Source organism: Aquarana catesbeiana, linkage group LG03 (assembly GCF_042186555.1).
Source record: "Aquarana catesbeiana isolate 2022-GZ linkage group LG03, ASM4218655v1, whole genome shotgun sequence".
Classification (NCBI taxonomy): Eukaryota; Metazoa; Chordata; class Amphibia; order Anura; family Ranidae; genus Aquarana; species Aquarana catesbeiana.
In genome coordinates this window covers 519,375,855-519,394,734 of record NC_133326.1, presented here as the reverse complement: position 1 = coordinate 519,394,734, position 18,880 = coordinate 519,375,855, and the positions used below count along the sequence as shown (strand labels likewise).

The window sequence follows — 18,880 nt, the reverse complement described above, 5'->3', positions numbered from 1 at the left end:
GTCATCAGGCACATCTGGGCAGACGGCTGGCATGTCAGAGTCATTAAGCTGGGCAGCAGACGACAGGAACCACTCAAGCTGGGCAGCAGACGACAGGAACCACTCGAGCTGGGCAGCAGACGACAGGAACCACTTGAGCTGGGCAGCAGACGACAGGAACCACTTGAGCTGGGCAGCAGACGACAGGAACCACTTGAGCTGGGCAGCAGACGACAGGAACCACTTGAGCTGGGCAGCAGACGACAGGAACCACTTGAGCTGGGCAGCAGACGACAGGAACCACTTGAGCTGGGCAGCAGACGACAGGAACCACTTGAGCTGGGCAGCAGACGACAGGAACCACTTGAGCTGGGCAGCAGACGACAGGAACCACTTGAGCTGGGCAGCAGACGACAGGAACCACTTGAGCTGGGCAGCAGACAGGAACCACTGGAGCTGGGCAGCAGACAGGAACCACTGGAGCTGGGCAGCAGACAGGAACCACTGGAGCTGGGCAGCAGACAGGAACCACTGGAGCTGGGCAGCAGACAGGAACCACTGGAGCTGGGCAGCAGACAGGAACCACTGGAGCTGGGCAGCAGACGGGAACCACTTGAGCTGGGCAGCAGACGGGAACCACTGGAGCTGGGCAGCAGACGGGAACCACTGGAGCTGGGCAGCAGACGGGAACCACTGGAGCTGGGCAGCAGACGGGAACCACTGGAGCTGGGCAGCAGACGGGAACCACTGGAGCTGGGCAGCAGACAGGAACCACTGGAGCTGGGCAGCAGACAGGAACCACTGGAGCTGGACAGCAGACACCCGGACATCAGGCTGGAGGGCAGACACCCGGACATCAGGCTGGAGGGCAGACACCCGGACATCAGGCTGGAGGGCAGACACCCGGACATCAGGCTGGAGGGCAGACACCCGGACATCAGGCTGGAGGGCAGACACCCGGACATCAGGCTGGAGGGCAGACACCCGGACATCAGGCTGGAGGGCAGACACCCGGACATCAGGCTGGAGGGCAGACACCCGGACATCAGGCTGGAGGGCAGACACCCGGACATCAGGCTGGAGGGCAGACACCCGGACATCAGGCTGGAGGGCAGACAACCGGACATCAGGCTGGAGGGCAGACAACCGGACATCAGGCTGGAGGGCAGACAACCGGACATCAGGCTGGAGGGCAGACACCCGGACATCAGGCTGGAGGGCAGACACCCGGACATCAGGCTGGAAAGCTGGAACATCAGACTGGAAAGCTGGAACATCAGACTGGAAAGCTGGAACATCAGACTGGAAAGCTGGAACATCAGACTGGAAAGCTGGAACGTCAGACTGGAAAGCTGGAACGTCAGACTGGAAAGCTGGAACGTCAGACTGGAAAGCTGGAACGTCAGACTGGAAAGCTGGAACGTCAGACTGGAAAGCTGGAACGTCAGACTGGAAAGCTGGAACATCAGACTGCAAAGCTGGAACATCAGATTGCAAGGCTGGAACATCAGACTGGAAAGTTGGAACGTCAGACTGGAAAGCTGGAACGTCAGACTGGAAAGCTGGAACGTCAGACTGGAAAGCTGGAACGTCAGACTGGAAAGCTGGAACGTCAGACTGGAAAGCTGGAACACCAGACTGGAAGGCTGGAACACCAGACTGGACGGCTGGAACATCAGACTGGACGGCTGGAACATCAGACTGCAAAGCTGGAACATCAGACTGCAAGGCTAGAACATCAGACTGCAAAGCTGGAACATCAGATTGCAAAGCTGGAACATCAGACTGCAAAGCTTGAACTTCAGACTGCAAAGCTTGAACTTCAGACTGCAAAGCTTGAACTTTAGACTGCAAAGCTTGAACTTCAGACTGCAAGGCTGGAACATCAGACTGCAAGGCTGGAACATCAGACTGCAAGGCTGGAACATCAGACTGCAAAGCTTGAACATCAGACTGCAAAGCTTGAACATCAGGCTGGAAGGCTGGAACAGCAGACTGGAAGGCTGGGACATCAGACTGGACGGCTGGAACATCAGACTGCAAGGCTAGAACATCAGACTGCAAAGCTGGAACATCAGATTGCAAAGCTGGAACATCAGACTGCAAAGCTGGAACATCAGACTGCAAAGCTGGAACATCAGACTGCAAAGCTTGAACTTCAGACTGCAAAGCTTGAACTTCAGACTGCAAAGCTGGAACATCAGACTGCAAAGCTGGAACATCAGACTGCAAAGCTTGAACTTCAGACTGCAAAGCTTGAACTTCAGACTGCAAGGCTGGAACATCAGACTGCAAGGCTGGAACATCAGACTGCAAGGCTGGAACATCAGACTGCAAGGCTGGAACATCAGGCTGCAAAGCTGGAACATCAGGCTGGAAGGCTGGAACAGCAGACTGCAAAGCTGGAACAGCAGACTGCAAAGCTGGAACAGCAGACTGGAAGGCTGGAACAGCAGACTGGAAGGCTGGAACAGCAGACTGCAAGGCTGGAACAGCAGACTGCAAGGCTGGAACAGCAGACTGGAAGGCTGGAACAGCAGACTGCAAAGCTTGAACTTCAGACTGCAAAGCCTGAACTTCAGACTGCAAAGCTTGAACATCAGACTGCAAAGCCGGAACATCAGACTGCAAAGCCGGAACATCAGACTGCAAAGCCGGAACATCAGACTGCAAAGCTGGAACATCAGACTGCAAAGCTGGAACATCAGACTGCAAAGCTGGAACATCAGTCTGGAAGGCTGGAACATCAGACTGGAAGGCTGGAACGTCAGACTGGCGAGCTGGAACGTCAGACTGCAAAGCTGGAACAGGTTGGGTTACTGGCAAGATGGTGTGGGTCGGGAAGAATTTTTGCTTCTTCTTTGGTTTAGCCCGTGCAGTTTTGTATGTAGGTGCAGGGCTGTAAGCAAAGAAAGTAGCTGGATCGAAGGAAGACCAAGGAACTGTAGCTAGAGAGGGGTTTTGTGGGACTGTTACAGGTGGAGGAGGAGAGACAGGTGAATTGAAAGCAGGATAGGTGTGACACTTGGAGACTGGGTGGTAGTATTTGGTAGGGAACTGATTAAACTGGGTTGTAGCTGAGGTTGCCATAGGTGACGGGGAGATAGATCTTTTGGAAGGCAGATGATTAATGGCAGGGCTGGAATGTTGTGGCTTAGCTAAAGACAGGAGATCTGACCATGCCTGCAGCAAAGGTTGAACAAACGCTGATTTACATACAGCCTGACTAACCAGAGATTGTACTGAATAAATGCAATCGGACAACACCTGCTGGGAACAAGCGGAATAATGTTCATCAAAGTAAGCCGGATCATCCTCTAACAACCATACCAGGGATTCCACCTGGTCACAACTGAAAGGAGGGGAGTAATCGTCACTACCTTCGGGAATGCATGACAAGGCTGACTTTATACATAATTGAATCAAAGGCTGAACATCCTCAAATAACGCATGACCTTGATCTACAAATAAATGGGCTGTTTGTATCGTTTCCAGCAGTTGGTCACGGGTCCAATCTTTAAGAGTCTGACAACAATATTCATTATCCTCTGCCGCCAGCAGAGAATAATAGACAATTTCATCAAAGTCCATTTTGCGCGCCCACCGTAACAGGACGGTTTCTCAGTGCAGCCACGTCTGGTCAGGGATGGCCTTGGTATACTGTCAGGAGACTAGTAGACCAGACTGTGTGGACTGCACAGAGGAGACCAGAAACACATGTAAGTGAAATGGTGTTTATTAACAAGTGATAAGTGACAGGAACAAACAGTGCAAAAACCCACACAACAACCCACTACAAACAACAATATATATATATATATATATAAGTAAAGGGAGATACCGTAATCGTAAACAAGCCAAGCCAAGGTCATACACAGGGAAGTCAGCAGAAGGGTAAGGACGGGAACCTGAACAGGACAAGGAGAGGATGGATGGATGGGGTTCAGGGCAGGGATCCAAGGGAGCCAGGAACAGAAGGGACAGGACTGGGAAGGCCTCAGGATAGGGATTGGGTCAGATCAGGACAAGGCAGATAGCAGGCTCAAGGTTAAACAGGCAGCAAGGTCAGAACGCAGGGAGAGAGAAAGATACCAAGGCGAGCAAGTGAGGGCTCGCCGGGTATTTATAGGGCTGACTAATTGGCTTCAAGTTACACCTGAGCGCAGGGAGTGTTGTCTGCCCCCTACTGCCAGGATCCATCCGCTGGTGGACATCAGTACTGCAGCCAAAAGATGACAGGACACCAGCAGGGAAATATTCTCCTGACAGTTCAACACTGCCAGGAGACACCTGCTGGTGGACCCCAGTACTGCATGCCAAATAATATAACTTACCAGCGAATGGACCCTTTCCTGACACCCGCCATTGGATCAGTGTGCCGTCTGTCACAGGTGGCGGGACATTGTTACTGCAGCCGCCAGGGAGGTACAATTCACAGCTCCAGGACACATGGAGATGCCGCTCTGTGGGGAGGGAGGACTGGGGCGAGCCAAGAAGACACCCCCGCAATGGGTGGCACCAGGGGGCGGAGGCCCGCCCAGGCCCACCCCCATTTTCAGCCCCATTTTCGGCAAAATTTTTCTTTCGGCAATGCGCCGAAAACACCATTTTCGGCCGATATGTTTCGGCAGCCGAAATTTTGGTGCATCCCTAGTAAACTGCTGCTACATTTCTTTGGTGAAAATAACGCAAATCAGTGTATATTATTTAGTCTGTAGGAAATTTATAGAGTCCACAAACTATGGTATATATAACTGAAAATCAGTCAATCCTGATGTCATGTCCTATCTTATTTCTTGAGGCCCAAAAATACCAGGACAGTACAAATACCCCCCCCCCCCCCCCAAATGACCCCTTTTTGGAAAGTAGACAGTCTAAGGTATTTAGTAAGAGGCATGGCGAGTTTTTAAAGTTGTAATTTTTTTGTCACTTTTTGAAAAAATGTTTACATATTGTCATCAGTGCAGTACAGCGTCATCAAATAACTAGTGTGGCAGTGATCAGGGACACTGACTGGTGACAATTTGTAGAAAAGAAAAAAATATATATATAATTTTTCAATTTTTAAAATATTTTTTTCTTTTGTATTATATATATATATATATATATATATATATATATATATATATATATATATATATATATATATATTTTTTTTTTACAATTTGTTTTTTACATACAGTGACCAGAGCAATACAGTATTACCAAAGTAACAGAGGTGATTAGGATTTTTTTTACACACTATGATTGCTTATAGCTGTGAATTTTACAGGTACAAGCAACCATTTTTTCTAAATGAAAACTATTCATTCAGTGTTTACTATTGTGATTAGCTATAACTGGCCACAGCTAATCACATGGTACAGATGTGCTGTGATTGGCCCTGTCCGTATCATGTGATCACTGTGACCACAGAGCTCATCACAATAGTACACATGAATAGCATGTAACAAAGCCATCTATTGTGTACAATTGTCATGTGATTTGCTATTATTGGCCACAGCGATCACACGGTACTGCCAGTGAGCCGGTTCATTGATCTGTTATCGGTTGTGCTCGTGGGGTGCTCGTGAGACGCGATCCTGGGGGGACATCATATGTCAGGAAAATTGGTGCTCCCACCCAACCATCATATTACAATAGGCCGGGTGGGAAGGGGTTAAAGGCATTGTACACTATAAAATGTTTTTGTTGTTTTAGCTTGGTATTGGTTTAGTTATATTCCCTGTGTTGTTTTTTTGCCTTACCTTGTAGTGATGGGCTCACATGTCATGGCTGCAGTTTTTAGTGTCATGGCTGATTGATTCCCCTTTGTTCATGTATTCATTTACCTAGCTTGTCCCTATTAGCTAAAGGGACATGCAGTTTGCAGGTCACACAGCATTTAATCCATGCCTTCCCATTTCTGCATCACAAATGTGGGAGTGCTGAAACAAATCTCTTTCCTTCATTGCTCTGCCTGCTTGTGTCTATTTCAGATCTAATTACTGTGCAGATTTCACCTGATGAACACTAGACTGAGAGACTGAGATAGATAGTGTTTTCACAGAAACTGTCAGTTCTTAGTTTCAGCCAAAGCCTTCTTCATAGCATACCAATACTATATGGTATGCAATGAGGAAGGCTTCAGCCAAAACACGTTAGCATCTTGTGGATTTTGCCATTGCTGTAGTGCAACAATAAAGTTCTCTAATGAAGAACCTATCGAGTTTCCGGCTTATGTTTGTTATGGATTTGCAAAGAATATAAATGTAATATATTGCAGATTACCAGTCCTTAGATATGGTGGCTGCATTTGTTTTGTATTGTTTTAGGCTTAGAACATTTTCTGCAAGTACAGAAACTTACCTATTGATCCTGCCAGAAATCTGGTGTCTTTTTAACTTCCTGTGTACCAAAATGGGGTCTCAAACAATGTTAACAGTGTTCCCAGTTCTATTTTGTGAACTGCAGAATATAGCCCCTATGTTAAGGCGAGGAGTTGAGGAGATGCTCTGTAGTCCTAATGCACTTCCTAACCCAAGGTGACAATGCTGTGCCTCTGTAGATACAGTTCAGTGAGTGAGCTTTGTCAACCTAGGACAGGAAATGTTACGGGCAAGGTCTGCAGGGGGAAATTAAGGTAAAGCGGCTGAAAAAAGGAAACTTATTAGAACCCAGGACATTTCATTCACTATATTTGGTCTCCCACAGTACACAGAACATGGAAATGTAATTATTTTAGTAAATATAAACTGCTAAATACCTTTTCTCATCAGCAGTATATAGCAGTCTTGTGATTTTTATCAGTTCCTGGTGAAGCTTGTAGGAGGAGATTTCATACTGCACTGAGCTGTCCTATGACCCTCTGTCTGGACATGTCTGGACAGTCCTGATTGGCCCTGTGGTGATCACATGCACTCTCCCAAGAAAAAAAATAACCTCTCTAGCAATACACACCAGACTGAACGTGTGCAGAGTGACTCCAAAGTCTCTGTCTTATCCAGACTTGTCCAGGGGGACAGTGCAGGGAGGGGAGGATCTGTGCATACAAGATCAAGCAGCCTTTTTACACAATGTGGAGTATTAACCCCTTAAGTTCCACAGTGAGTATAACAAGCATGCTTTACTGCATATACAGACTGATTTTACTGTTGTAGGTTTAATGCAGACACCACATCTAAGGACTAGTAAGCTGCAGTATATTACATTTTTTTCTTGGGTATAGATACACATTAAATTATACAAACTTAGACAGCCAGAACTTTATTCAAGATGCCAGCAATGGCAGCCCACATTCTTTTCCTGTGAGTGGGCTTGATTTACTAAAGCTGAACAGTGCAAAGTCTGGTGCAGCTCTGCATAGAAACCAATCGGCTTTCAGTTTTTTTTGTCAAAGATTAATTGAACAAGCTGAAGTTAGAAGTTGACTGGCTACCATGCACAGCTTCACCAGATTTTGCACTCCCCAGTTTTCGTAAATCAACCCCACAGTGTCACTTTAAGACCTTTTAAGTAAAAAGTTAAAGATTGCTTTTTTATTTTATGCATTAACAGTGTGGTAACAATCCAGAGATGGCAGCTGCATGGTCACTCTCCAGGCAGAAAGCTATGTACAGTATGTGCCCTATGATAAAATAGTGGAATAATATGGGCTGTTTTCTTTCACTGCAGAATTTAGCCTATGAGATCATCCTGACTTTAGGACAAGCATTTGAAGTGGCTTATCAGCTTGCATTGCAAGCCAGGAAAGGCGGACATTCCTCAACACTTCCAGAGAGCTTTGACAGCAAGCCAACCAAACCTATCCCAAAACCACGAGTCAGTATCCGAAAGGCAACGGTAAGTAACAAAACTTTACCCAGAATGACAGGTTTAAAAAATCAAATAAAAAAAGCCTTGTGTAGCACTCCACATACTTTATGGTGCTGAACCAATGGTAGAAGGTGGTGCTTGCAGTGACTCAGTGGAGCAAGTTGCCATGAAGTAGGAAGAAAGTGGACCCTGTGAAACCCCAAAATTTTGCCATTTTGACCTATGTGGCATAATGTTTCTAAAAATAAACTTTGGGAGCTGCATCAGTTGGTGTTTTCCTTTTCTGTGGGTTTGAAAGATCAGTCCACCTAAATGTGATTTTTTAGTCATTGGTGGGGCCAAGCTTGTCTCTGGCTTCTTACATGACTTGCATACTGCAACAGTGAGATCTCCCTGTCATAATCCTCAACTTCCTTTCTGCCTACGTGGGAATTTTGAGTGTTCCCGCCAACCTTTGTGTGTTCCTCTTTTTACATTCCCTCTAATATAAAACATGTAGTGTGGCCCTCATAATGGTCACAGCAGGTGTGCTGACCCAGAAACTCAACTCAGTGATCTCTTGAGAGATAGAAGGAACTATTATATGTCTATATCCAGGTTCTACCAAAAACCAAAACATATGGGGTCAGTAAAGCCTAGATGCCCAGACAAAATTTAGCAGTGTCAGTATGCGTCTGTTACCTTGAAAATGAGGCCTTGTTCACACGTTTGTACTACAGTATAAACCCATGCGGGGGCAGTGTTTGCCTGCACAGGGATGCACAGTTGTTCCATGCAGCCCCGTGCAGGCAGTCCCATTAATGTCAATTGGGAAGCAACGCAGACACTGTGAGGGAGATTTACTAAAACTGAAGCACTCAGAATCTGGTGCAGCTGTGCATGGTAGTCAATCAGCTTCTAACTTCAGGTTGTTCTATTAAGCTTTGACAATCAGCCCCGGTTCACACAGGGGCGACTTGTCAGGCGACTTACCGCCTGACAAGTCGCGTCCCGTTCTGTACTACGGAACCGTTCTAATAGGAGCGACGCAAGACGGTCCGACTTATAAAAAGGTTCCTGTAGTATTTTTGGGGTGACTTCAGGCGACTTGCATTGACTTGCATTGGCCTCATGTACACTGCTGCTGGTAAACGGGCGTTTAGGAGCAGTTGGGAGTTTTTTCAACTGCCCCTGAACTCTCCTCTATGTTATCATATCTGTCCATGTACTGTCGTTTCTAGGCAGTTGAGTTTGGAGACATTTTTTGGAACGCAAAAAAATGCATTCAGAAGCTGAGTTTACAGGCATTTCAAGCGCCAATGCTTCTAAACATGGCTAACTCGTGTTTAGCCGTGTTTCGTTTACAGGCATTTTTCATTTTTGGTTATTTTTTTTTATTTAAACGCTTCTAAACGCAAAACGCCACTAAATGCGGCAAAATGGAAGTTTTAAACGTGGGTTACTATCTGTCGAGTTAAATCGTTCAGGAGAGTTTGTAAAAACGTCCCGTTTCTATGTAGACCTGTACCAAATTTTGCACTCTCCAGTTTTAGTAAATAACCCCCTGTGTGTTCGGAGCTGCGCATCTGCATAGATGTCAGATTGGGAGCAGCAGCTGTGTCCATGCAGCTACTGCATCCCAATTGACATGAATGGGACTGCCTACACTGGGATGCACGGAACAAACACAACCCTCACACGGATGTATGCTGTAGTATGCTCGTGTGAACAAGGCCAACTCTGACTAATTTGCCACACCATGATTGGCTGTCAAGGTTATCACATTGCAGGGAACCACACACATTGGTTCTTAATCATTATTATAGACCAGCACTTGTCTGTAACAGCGTGTTTTCAGAGCTAGAAGCATGTGCCTCCCAGTTCTAAGGGCAAGTTCTCTCCAGGAGGTGCATTGTAATAGTGTGCATAACGTGCATGCACTGATGAGCATTTTGCACCTGTGTCATGATGCATTGTAAGAATGCATCACAGTGTTTATGTTTTTACTTTTTTTTAAACTTTATTTGAAGTGAACACAAAATGTCATGTAACTCTATGCACAACAGTGCATTGCAAGGCATTTTAACACATAGGGGTTGATTTTCTAAAGGAACGTTGGCTGTGCACTTTTGCAAGTGCAGTTGCTCCAGAGCATTTTTACTTGAATGTGATTGGGTATTCTTTGTAATGTGAAGCTTTACCTCATTTACTAAGCTTTGGAGCAACTACACTAGCAGAGTGCAACTGCGCTTTGCATAGTTCACAGTCTTATTGTCTTTAGTAAAACAACCCTATTGTGTGTTGCATTACGTACAAATGCAGTTCCATGCAAAGCACACCAACACTTGTATGATGTGAACACTTGTTCACTTGTATGATGCGAACAGGGCACATAAAGAACAATTGTCCTCTCAGTGTCCTTGTGTTGAGCTTGCGTTGATCAACCCAGATCAATGTTCCTGGTGTTAACAAGCCCTCAAAAGGAACCTCCCTGAGAATAATAAAGAGAGAAAAATTGGGAATTAATCTTACCAAAGAAACTGTGAGATGGTATAACTTTAGTTCACTCCTATGGGTTTACCGTCTCCATGGTGGTTCCCAGAATTTGGTTTCAAATTTGACCAGGTGTGTACGCAAGCCTTGTATTGTGATAGCAAACATATTTTATATTCATTCATTCCAACAGATAGATCAACCAGATCAAAAGACTCTTGCTAATCTGCCTTGGATCGTTGAACCAGGACAGGAAACAAAACGGGGGATCAGCACCAAGTACGAGACCACCATCTTCTAATATCAGCTAGCCCCTTCTCCTCGGTGTGCCTTCGTACACTTGCTCATGTTTAAACGTGCAAACGGCAGCCTGCTCTCAAGCGCAGAATAACAAGCCTTTGACGCGGGCTGTACGGCATCAATGAACAGCATTATTTTACCAACACTAACAAAACTCAAAGTACTGCCAAGAAAAGGAATCTTATATTTTTTTGATGATTTTTTTTCTCTGGTAATCTTAATCACAGTGTTTCTTTATTTTATTTTTATTTGTTTTACCTCTGGATTTACTGAAAAAAATGAATACTTCATGTACATTTTGTTATAATAATTTCATTTTGCAGTTGGTTTGTGGCAGTGATATCATTCTACAGCCTCCTGAAGCAGTATTTGGACTTAGCCTTGTAATTAAGTATTACAAAAAAAGTAAAAAAAAAGAAAAAAAAGAAAAAGTAAAAATATTATGGAACTTTGAACCTGCCAAGAAATCGATTAATTTTTATGCACAAGTGCATCTTTCTATCTAACTATTGTATGTGATTTAATTACGGAAATAGTACTCAACCTTTCCGAAAAGAAACTGGGTTTGCAACAATGTAAAGAGTTCTTTGTATAATATTTTATAGGCTATTGAAGTTGAAGCCTTGTTACTAAATTGTAAAAAAAAATTCTATTACTGTATCCATAAAGAATAAGATATTGTCAGTAAAATGACGCAAAAAAGATACTTGATTTTACATGATTTTTTTTATTAGACATTTTTTTATAATAGTTTGGCTTTTCATCAAGCTGTTACTGTGCTTTATTCCTGCTGGGATGATTTAACCCTCTGTTTGACCTAGTGGCCCTTGTCACAGAGATAGAAAGTGAGGGAAAATGCAAAATGTTCCGAGAAAATCCGGAAATTGGGGAATTCTTTGGAGGGATCTCCAATTACAACTTTGTGCATTTCTTGGACAGGAAGTGAAGGGAGATCTCTCTAGTATGAAAAAACAACAACCTGGTAGATATAGTAACCTTTCCCTACTATATACAAAATAAAAAAAAATAATGTTTAGGCTTTTCATAGACTGTAATGAAATGTGGTTACCATAGATGATACCTTTGTTACTTGATGTCTCTAGTGGAGGTTTTTTCCTCACCTCTTGTCTGATGACAACTCTAAATTTGTCATTCTATAGTTTGTTACTGTTCTTTTGAATGTATTATAGTGTGTATACAGTGCCTTGAAAAAGTATTCATACCCCTTGAAATACTGAGATTAAATTACATACAGGTGGACTCTAATAATTAGGTGACTTCTGAAGGCAATTGGTTCCATTCAAATTTAGTTAGGGGTATCAGAGTAAGGGGGGGCTGAATAGAAACTTTTCACATATTTATTTGTAGAAAATTTTGAAAACCATTTATCATTTTCCGTCCACTTCACAATTATGTGCCACTTTGTGTTGGTCTATCACATAAAATCCCAATAAAATACATTTACATTTTTGGTTGTAACATGACAAAATGTGGAAAATTTCAAGGGGTCTGAATACTTTTTCAAGGCACTGTATGTTTGTATTGGACAAGCGGGTGGCATGGCAGCTTAGTGGTTAGTGCTTTGCAACGGTCCTTAAAGGCCAGTGGGGTGTAAAGCAATGATTTGAATGGCTCTGCCCACTATTTTGAAGTGAGGAATAAATCCTCTTATTTTAAGGCTATGGAGAATGAGACATATTGGCACTTTCTGTTTTAGGAAGGCTTTACTGTGCTTGTTAAATCCTATGTCAACATTTAATTCCCTTCTGATTTTTTTATTGTGGAGAATTGCCCTTGCTTCTTGTCCTAGTGGCCACACAGGAAGTGAGGGTAAACTTCCTCCACAGGCAAACACACAGCAACAAAAACCTAACGTGTTCATCTATACCAGGGGTCTTAAACTGGCGGCCCTCCAGTTTGAGACCCCTGATCTTTACAGAAAAATGTAAAGGTGAACTAATATTGGACACCCTCCCTCCGATCCCCGAGCTGTCAGGGCTCCCGCAGCCGCTCCAGTGGCTTGAAATCCCCAGACCGCTGGACTGCAACTCTGAAAGTCAGTGAAGTCAGAAATGGTAAGTAGACAAGTATAGTACATGTATTTTATGCTGCATTTGTTATTGTTATTTGTTAATAATTTGTGTCACCTAATTTTAATGTCTTTTTAATAACATGACAGAGCTATATAGGGACCTATAATATCAAATCAAAGACTGACTATAATTACTGAGCATTTGTTACTTGTGTCCGATGAAAAGTGTTTGTTTGTTTTTTTTGTCACACACACTTCAATGCAATTATGCTAATGGCTGCATTTGACATGCATGAAGGAGCAGGTACAGACACTGATCACCAAGGAAGGTAGCGCTTGCCAGAAATCACCAATGTAGGGGGACACTTCTCCACTGACCACCAACATCACCATTCTTTCACTTTACATCAGACTTCACCACCATTAATACAACAGCCCACACTCTTTTCCACAAAGTTATGTCATTCATTATTTTTAATGCCATCTTTATGTCACTGTATGTCATTTCATATGAGCAATGATTGTAGAGCATCTACATTATGGACAGTAATTGTAAAGTAGAAACTAAATTAAGATTGCACTCAATCTGTCAGATGTTAAAGAACTTTAAGTGCAATTCCAATAATAATAATGAAAAACAAAGAATACCCAAATGGGTGGCTGCATCTAATTGGATGCAGCCACTGTTTAGCTGACAACTTTCCACCCGGTGTCTTCGATTTTTCAGTTGAGCAGGAGGTTGGTGTCAGGGTTACCCATGAAGCAATTTTCAGCCAGTTCATCGGGGTTTGTCCACAATTCAACCTAAAAGAATACTTAATACTGGCCACCGATAAAAGGAGGCCCTTTTCCACTGACCACCATTAACTACCAAGGGGAGGGGGCACTGACCACCAAGGAAAGGGGTGGCTCATCACTGACCACCAACTTAAGGGGGAACACACCATTAGCCACCAAGCCCTACAATGACCACTCTGCACAGTCCAGATGTACTCTGCACACTCCAGATGGCTCTGCAATTTGGGTTGCTCATTACATACTCCTGCTGCTGCACTGTGTACATTATTATTATTACATCTATCCTGTACATTACATAGTCCTGACTGCTTCACTTTGTAAGCATTTCTGTATATTACACTGTCCAGAATGCTTTTTTTCTGTAAGCTGTGCTTTATAAATATTACATACAGTACTTCTGATCAAGGTGTAGGTGGTCTTAGTAGTTGCTGGTTGGTATATTTTACCACTATTTTGTTGAAGTTCTACTTTAAGGTAGGATCAGACAAAGTTTGCTCTATGTCTATAGTCTGTGTTCATGAAAGCATATGCAATAAAAGAATTTAATTCTTTCAAAATCATCCTGTCGCCCTGCTGGCTGTTATGAAGAGCCAAAAACAGCAGTTGCAGCTTTATAGATGGACTGAGGCTATGCACACGTTATCAAAGTAAGAACAAATATTTCAACAATACAAGTACAGCACTTTGTGATTTTTGTTTGTGATTAAAGTAATACTAAAGACTCCGTGTATGTTTCCTAAAAAAAAAAAAAGGGGGGGTATACTTACCTGCTTTGGGCAAGCATATTGCACAGAGTGGCCCCCTTACCTCCTCTTCTGGGGTCAACGCTGGTGCTGTCCACTCCTCCTCTTCTGCCTGCCTAAAGTGCATTAGTCCCTGCACTGCTTGCAGTACATCACACAATTCTTCTTTTCAGTGTGCCCAATAGTGCCCCAGGTTGTATTAACAGACACTTCCCATTTTTAACATCTGGATAAGTCAGAGCGGCTTTCTGTGCCTGGGGGGCTGGGGGAGAGAAGTCTACCTCACACCCCACCTTGCCCTCCACCCCCTTCTGCCAATAGAGAAGCTGCTGAGCTTTAAGAAAGTCCCCACTAGAGCATTGCCTTGGAAAGCTGTCCTGCCCCACTCACCAGCGTGCACAGATGACACTTCACTCAGTTGGTGAAGAGGGAGGTCTAGGGCAGTGTACAAACTGTAATAAGCAACCCTGAGCCAGCACATTTGCATAAGGCAGTTTAGCGAACCTTATGCACTTATTTCAGGACACAGCAGAAGCGGGATAACTAACTCAAAAATAGGACTGTCCCGGGCAGTTTTCAAGTATGAAGTTGTCATTTGATTGGTGGGTATGAAAAGTTTCTTAGTACTGTCATTTTTGCATTAGGTTTTTTTGTGAGTGAGCGGCAGCAAGGGGGGTTTTGCAACATCACCAGAAGGTGTATTCCAGGATCACCAGATTATAGACAAAATTAGAGCTGGGTGGACTGGGGCAGTACAGCAATATCTGGATGAAAATCTAAACTATTCACCAATTAGGCTATGTAGCATTTGGCCATACACTGCTTCAGTTTTGGCCAGTTCCTATTTAGAGAGATTTGAGCAGTGGCCCTATCAGCACCCTACTGACTTACATCCTTTGATTCAAACATCAAAGGAGCCAGGTGTATAATTCTAATCCAAACAATAATTGCAGGCAGTCAGCTGCAGTCACTGGCAGTGCCCACTGTATATAATAGCCCCAACTTTGTCCATGCAAGCTGTATAGTGTAGATGGAGGAATCTGTTAACCTTTTGCTTTTTCAACCCGCAGTCTAAATGACTAGTGTATAGATAACTTGAAGGTTAAACTTTTTGTACCACTTCCTGATCCCCAAAGGCATATGAGGAACCTCAGAGGCATGGTGGGCTAGCATTTCTCTTCAGGATCTGAAGTAATGTGTATAGAAGGTCACCTGTCACTTTTCAAAGCTCTTTCAATAAACTCCTTGGAGAGAAGGTTACAGCACAGGACACTCATGGAACAAGGATAAAAAAAATACAGCTTTTATAGATGAAGGACCTTTAACCACTTAAAGCGCAGTTCCACCCAAAAGTGGAACTTTCGCTCATCTGATTCCTCCCCCCCTCCGGTGCCACAATTTGCACCTTTCAGGGGGGAGGTGCAGATACCTGTATTAGACACTTCCGGGAATAGACTCCCGCAGGAGTCACGCCCCCTCCCGCACCCCCCCCCCCCCGCTGTCTCCTGGGAAACACACAGGTCCCAGGACACAGCGGGGACCACTTAGGACACGCAGCGCGACTCACGCATGCGCAGTAGGGATGTGGGAAGTGAAGTCGCAATGCTTCACTTCCTTATTCCCTCACCGAGAATGGCGGCGGCAGCAGCCGAGAGCCGAGCTATTGCTCGGCTTCGGCTGCCGACATCGCTGGACTCCTGGATAGGTAAGTGTCCGTTTATTAAAAGTCAGCAGCTGCAGTATTTGTAGCTGCTGGCTTTTAATAATTTTTTTTCAGGTGGACTCCCTCTTTAAGGAGTTAAAATCATTTTTTTTTTTGCTAGAAAATTACTTCGAACCCCCTAAATTATATATATATTTTCTAACACCCTAGAGAATAAAATGGCTGTTTCAATACTTTCTGCCACACCGTATTTGCGCAGCGGTCTTACAAGCTCACTTTTTTGGGAAAAAATAATTTTTTTTTAATTAAAAAGTAAGACAACAGTAAAGTTAGCCCAATTTGTTTTTATATTGTGAAAGATAATGTTAGGCCGAGTAAATTGATACCCAACATGTCACGCTTCAAAATTGCGCCTGCTTGTGGAATGGCGACAAACTTTTACCCTTAAAAATCTCCATAGACATTTAAAAATTTCTACAGGTTACCAGTTTTGAGTTACAGTAGCAGAAGAGAAAAAAAGAAAGCAACTCCTGCGCACAGGTGGATCACCATATGTAGTAGGCTGAGCACTGGCCTTGCTGCCCTCAAGGATGGGGATCCTAGTGAAAACCGAAATAAAAAGAAGACAAAAGCGCACCAGCCTAGTGCATTAACTTTTAAAACATTTATTTGATAAAAAATAATAAAGGAAATAACTCACAGGCGATTGGTGGAGGAGGCACAACATAAAATCGCACCGGTATACAGTCTGCGATTTGGAATGAGCGGAACCTTCCAGGGGTTGTGGAGGAACGCACAGACGCTGCAATCCGCTCATCCGGATTGCAGCGTCTGTGCGTTCCTCCACGACCCCTGGAAGGTTCCGCTCATTCCAAATCGCAGACTGTATACCGGTGCGATTTTATGTTGTGCCTCCTCCACCAATCGCCTGTGAGTTATTTCCTTTATTATTTTTTATCAAATAAATGTTTTAAAAGTTAATGCACTAGGCTGGTGCGCTTTTGTCTTCTTTTTATACCAGTTTTGAGTTACTGAGGAGGTCTAGGGCTAGAATTATTGCACTCGCTCTAACAATTGCGGCGATACCTTACATGTGTGGTTTGAAAACTGTTTTCATATGCGGGCGCTGCTCACGTATGCGTTCACTTTTTTTTATTTATCTTACTTTTTATTTTAACACTGTCCTTTAAAAAAAAAATTGGGTCACTTTTATTCTTATTACAACATCCCTTGTAATAGAAAAAAAGCATGACAGGACCTCTTAAAGATGAGATCTGGGGTCAAAACGACCTCAGATCTCATATTTACACTAAAATGCAATAAAAAAATTTGTTTGACGTTGCTTCTGCCAGTCAATGCTAGGGGGCCATCTTCCCCTCACTCAGCAGCCAGCCAAGCAGGAGAGAGGACCCGATCGTCTCCGCCGCTACCGGTGGCTCTGGTAGGCGACAGAGACCACCGGAGTGCCGCGGAAGGGGGGCCCCCGATAAAAGTGATTTTGTGGCAAATCCACCACAGAGACCACTTTTATCTGAAAGAGGACCGCCAGCTGAAGAAGATACCGGGCTTATGGCAGCTATCTGCTGCCATAACAACGATATTCCTCTTCAAAGTGCCGCCGTATGACGGCGGGCAGTCCGTAAGTGGTTAAAGTGGTTCTAAAGGCAGAGGTAAACATGGTTCCCCTCGGTTCGGTTTGCGGCAGAACTTTTAAACATCGCAAAAGTTTGGAACCAAATAAGGAACCCCATTGAACTCTATGGGACCCAAACCGGAAAAATCAAAAGTGGCCATTTTGAAGGCTTATATGCAAGTAATCGGGCATACAAAGGGTATGGGGGTCCAGGTATTGCTCTGGGGGACATGTATCAATGTAAAAAAACATCATTTTTAAATGAGCAGTGATTTACTGATGCCTAAAGTGAAACCATAAAAATTAAAAATAACAATAAAAATTAAAAATTCCTTTAAATATAGTGCCTGGGGGGTCCCCTTAGTCTGCCTGTAAAGTGGCACATCTGTACCGTGTAGAGAGCCTGCTGCAGCAATAATGACATTTATAAAGCCAAAAAAATTTCATTTTTCCTGCAAGCTTTCTTTATTTTATAAACAACAGCTTGGGGAGCCAGTCTATATGACGAGGCCACAATTTAGTGCACTCAAAACAAGATTAGAGATTTTTTGGATAAATTCTGGTGTCTCTTTCCCAGACTTTGGATAGAGGTAACAGATGCGGAAAAATTGGGCTTTGGGTGTTGGTGGTGCCATCACACCATAACCCGATAGAGGTATGCTTGATAAAAGCAAGTCAAAAATTGATATGATATGCCCCGGCCAAACAGTGGTGGAAAAATTGGTCTTTGGGTGTGGGTCATGCCTTCACTATGTAACAATATAGAAGTACTCTTGATAAAAGCAAGAATTGGCCTTGATGTCAAAAATTGAAATGATGTGCACCTGTCCTACAGGCGCGGAAAAATTGCTCTTTGGGTGTCGGTGGTGCCTTCACACCGTAACCCTACAGAGGTACTCTTGATGAAAGCAAGAATAGGCCTTGCTGTCAAAATTTAAATAATATGCACCTGTCAAACAGGTGTGGAAAAATTGGTCCTTGGGTGTTAATTGTGCCCATGAAACCTACACCAAACAATTTCTTCCAGATGAAATCAACGCTTACAAAGCTAGGCAGCCTAGACAGTCTTTCAGAGATTCCAGATCCAGAAAGCACTTTATCTGTGACATAGGTATCAGGGGCTTGATAGCTGCTGCTAATCCCGGACTGATTAATTTTGATAAATGCCAGCCGGTCCAAGAAGTCTTTGAACAGATACGCTTTCTTATCTGTCACAAAACCTCCGGCAGCACTGAATGCCTGTTCTGAAAGCACACTGGATGCAGGAAAGCCTAGCAACTCAATTGCATACTGGGCAAGTTCTGGCCAGTGGTCTATTCTTATGACACAGTAACTCAGTGGATCATCAACTGGAAAGCTCTCCATGTCTGTTTTGGCCCCTAGATAATCTCCCACCATATGATGAAGACGCTGCCGATGGGATGTGGAAGCTGACAGCCCTGGGCACCAAGGACTAAAAATATTTT

At 44.0% G+C, this 18,880-nt stretch overlaps 1 protein-coding gene across 4 annotated transcripts in view; it reads left to right on the top strand.

Moving 5' to 3' along the window:
• The window catches only part of ANKS1B (ankyrin repeat and sterile alpha motif domain containing 1B), a 241,738-nt gene extending 230,487 nt beyond the window's left edge, over positions 1-11,251 (top strand). For all 4 annotated transcript variants that reach the window (XM_073621199.1, XM_073621197.1, XM_073621198.1 and 1 more), the window contains 2 exons: positions 7,633-7,800; positions 10,439-11,251. In XM_073621199.1, coding sequence (XP_073477300.1) covers positions 7,633-7,800; positions 10,439-10,546 — 276 coding nt within the window. In that variant the 3' untranslated portion in view covers positions 10,547-11,251. The remainder of the gene's footprint in view (positions 1-7,632; positions 7,801-10,438) is intronic.
• Positions 11,252-18,880: the final 7,629 nt, after the last annotated feature.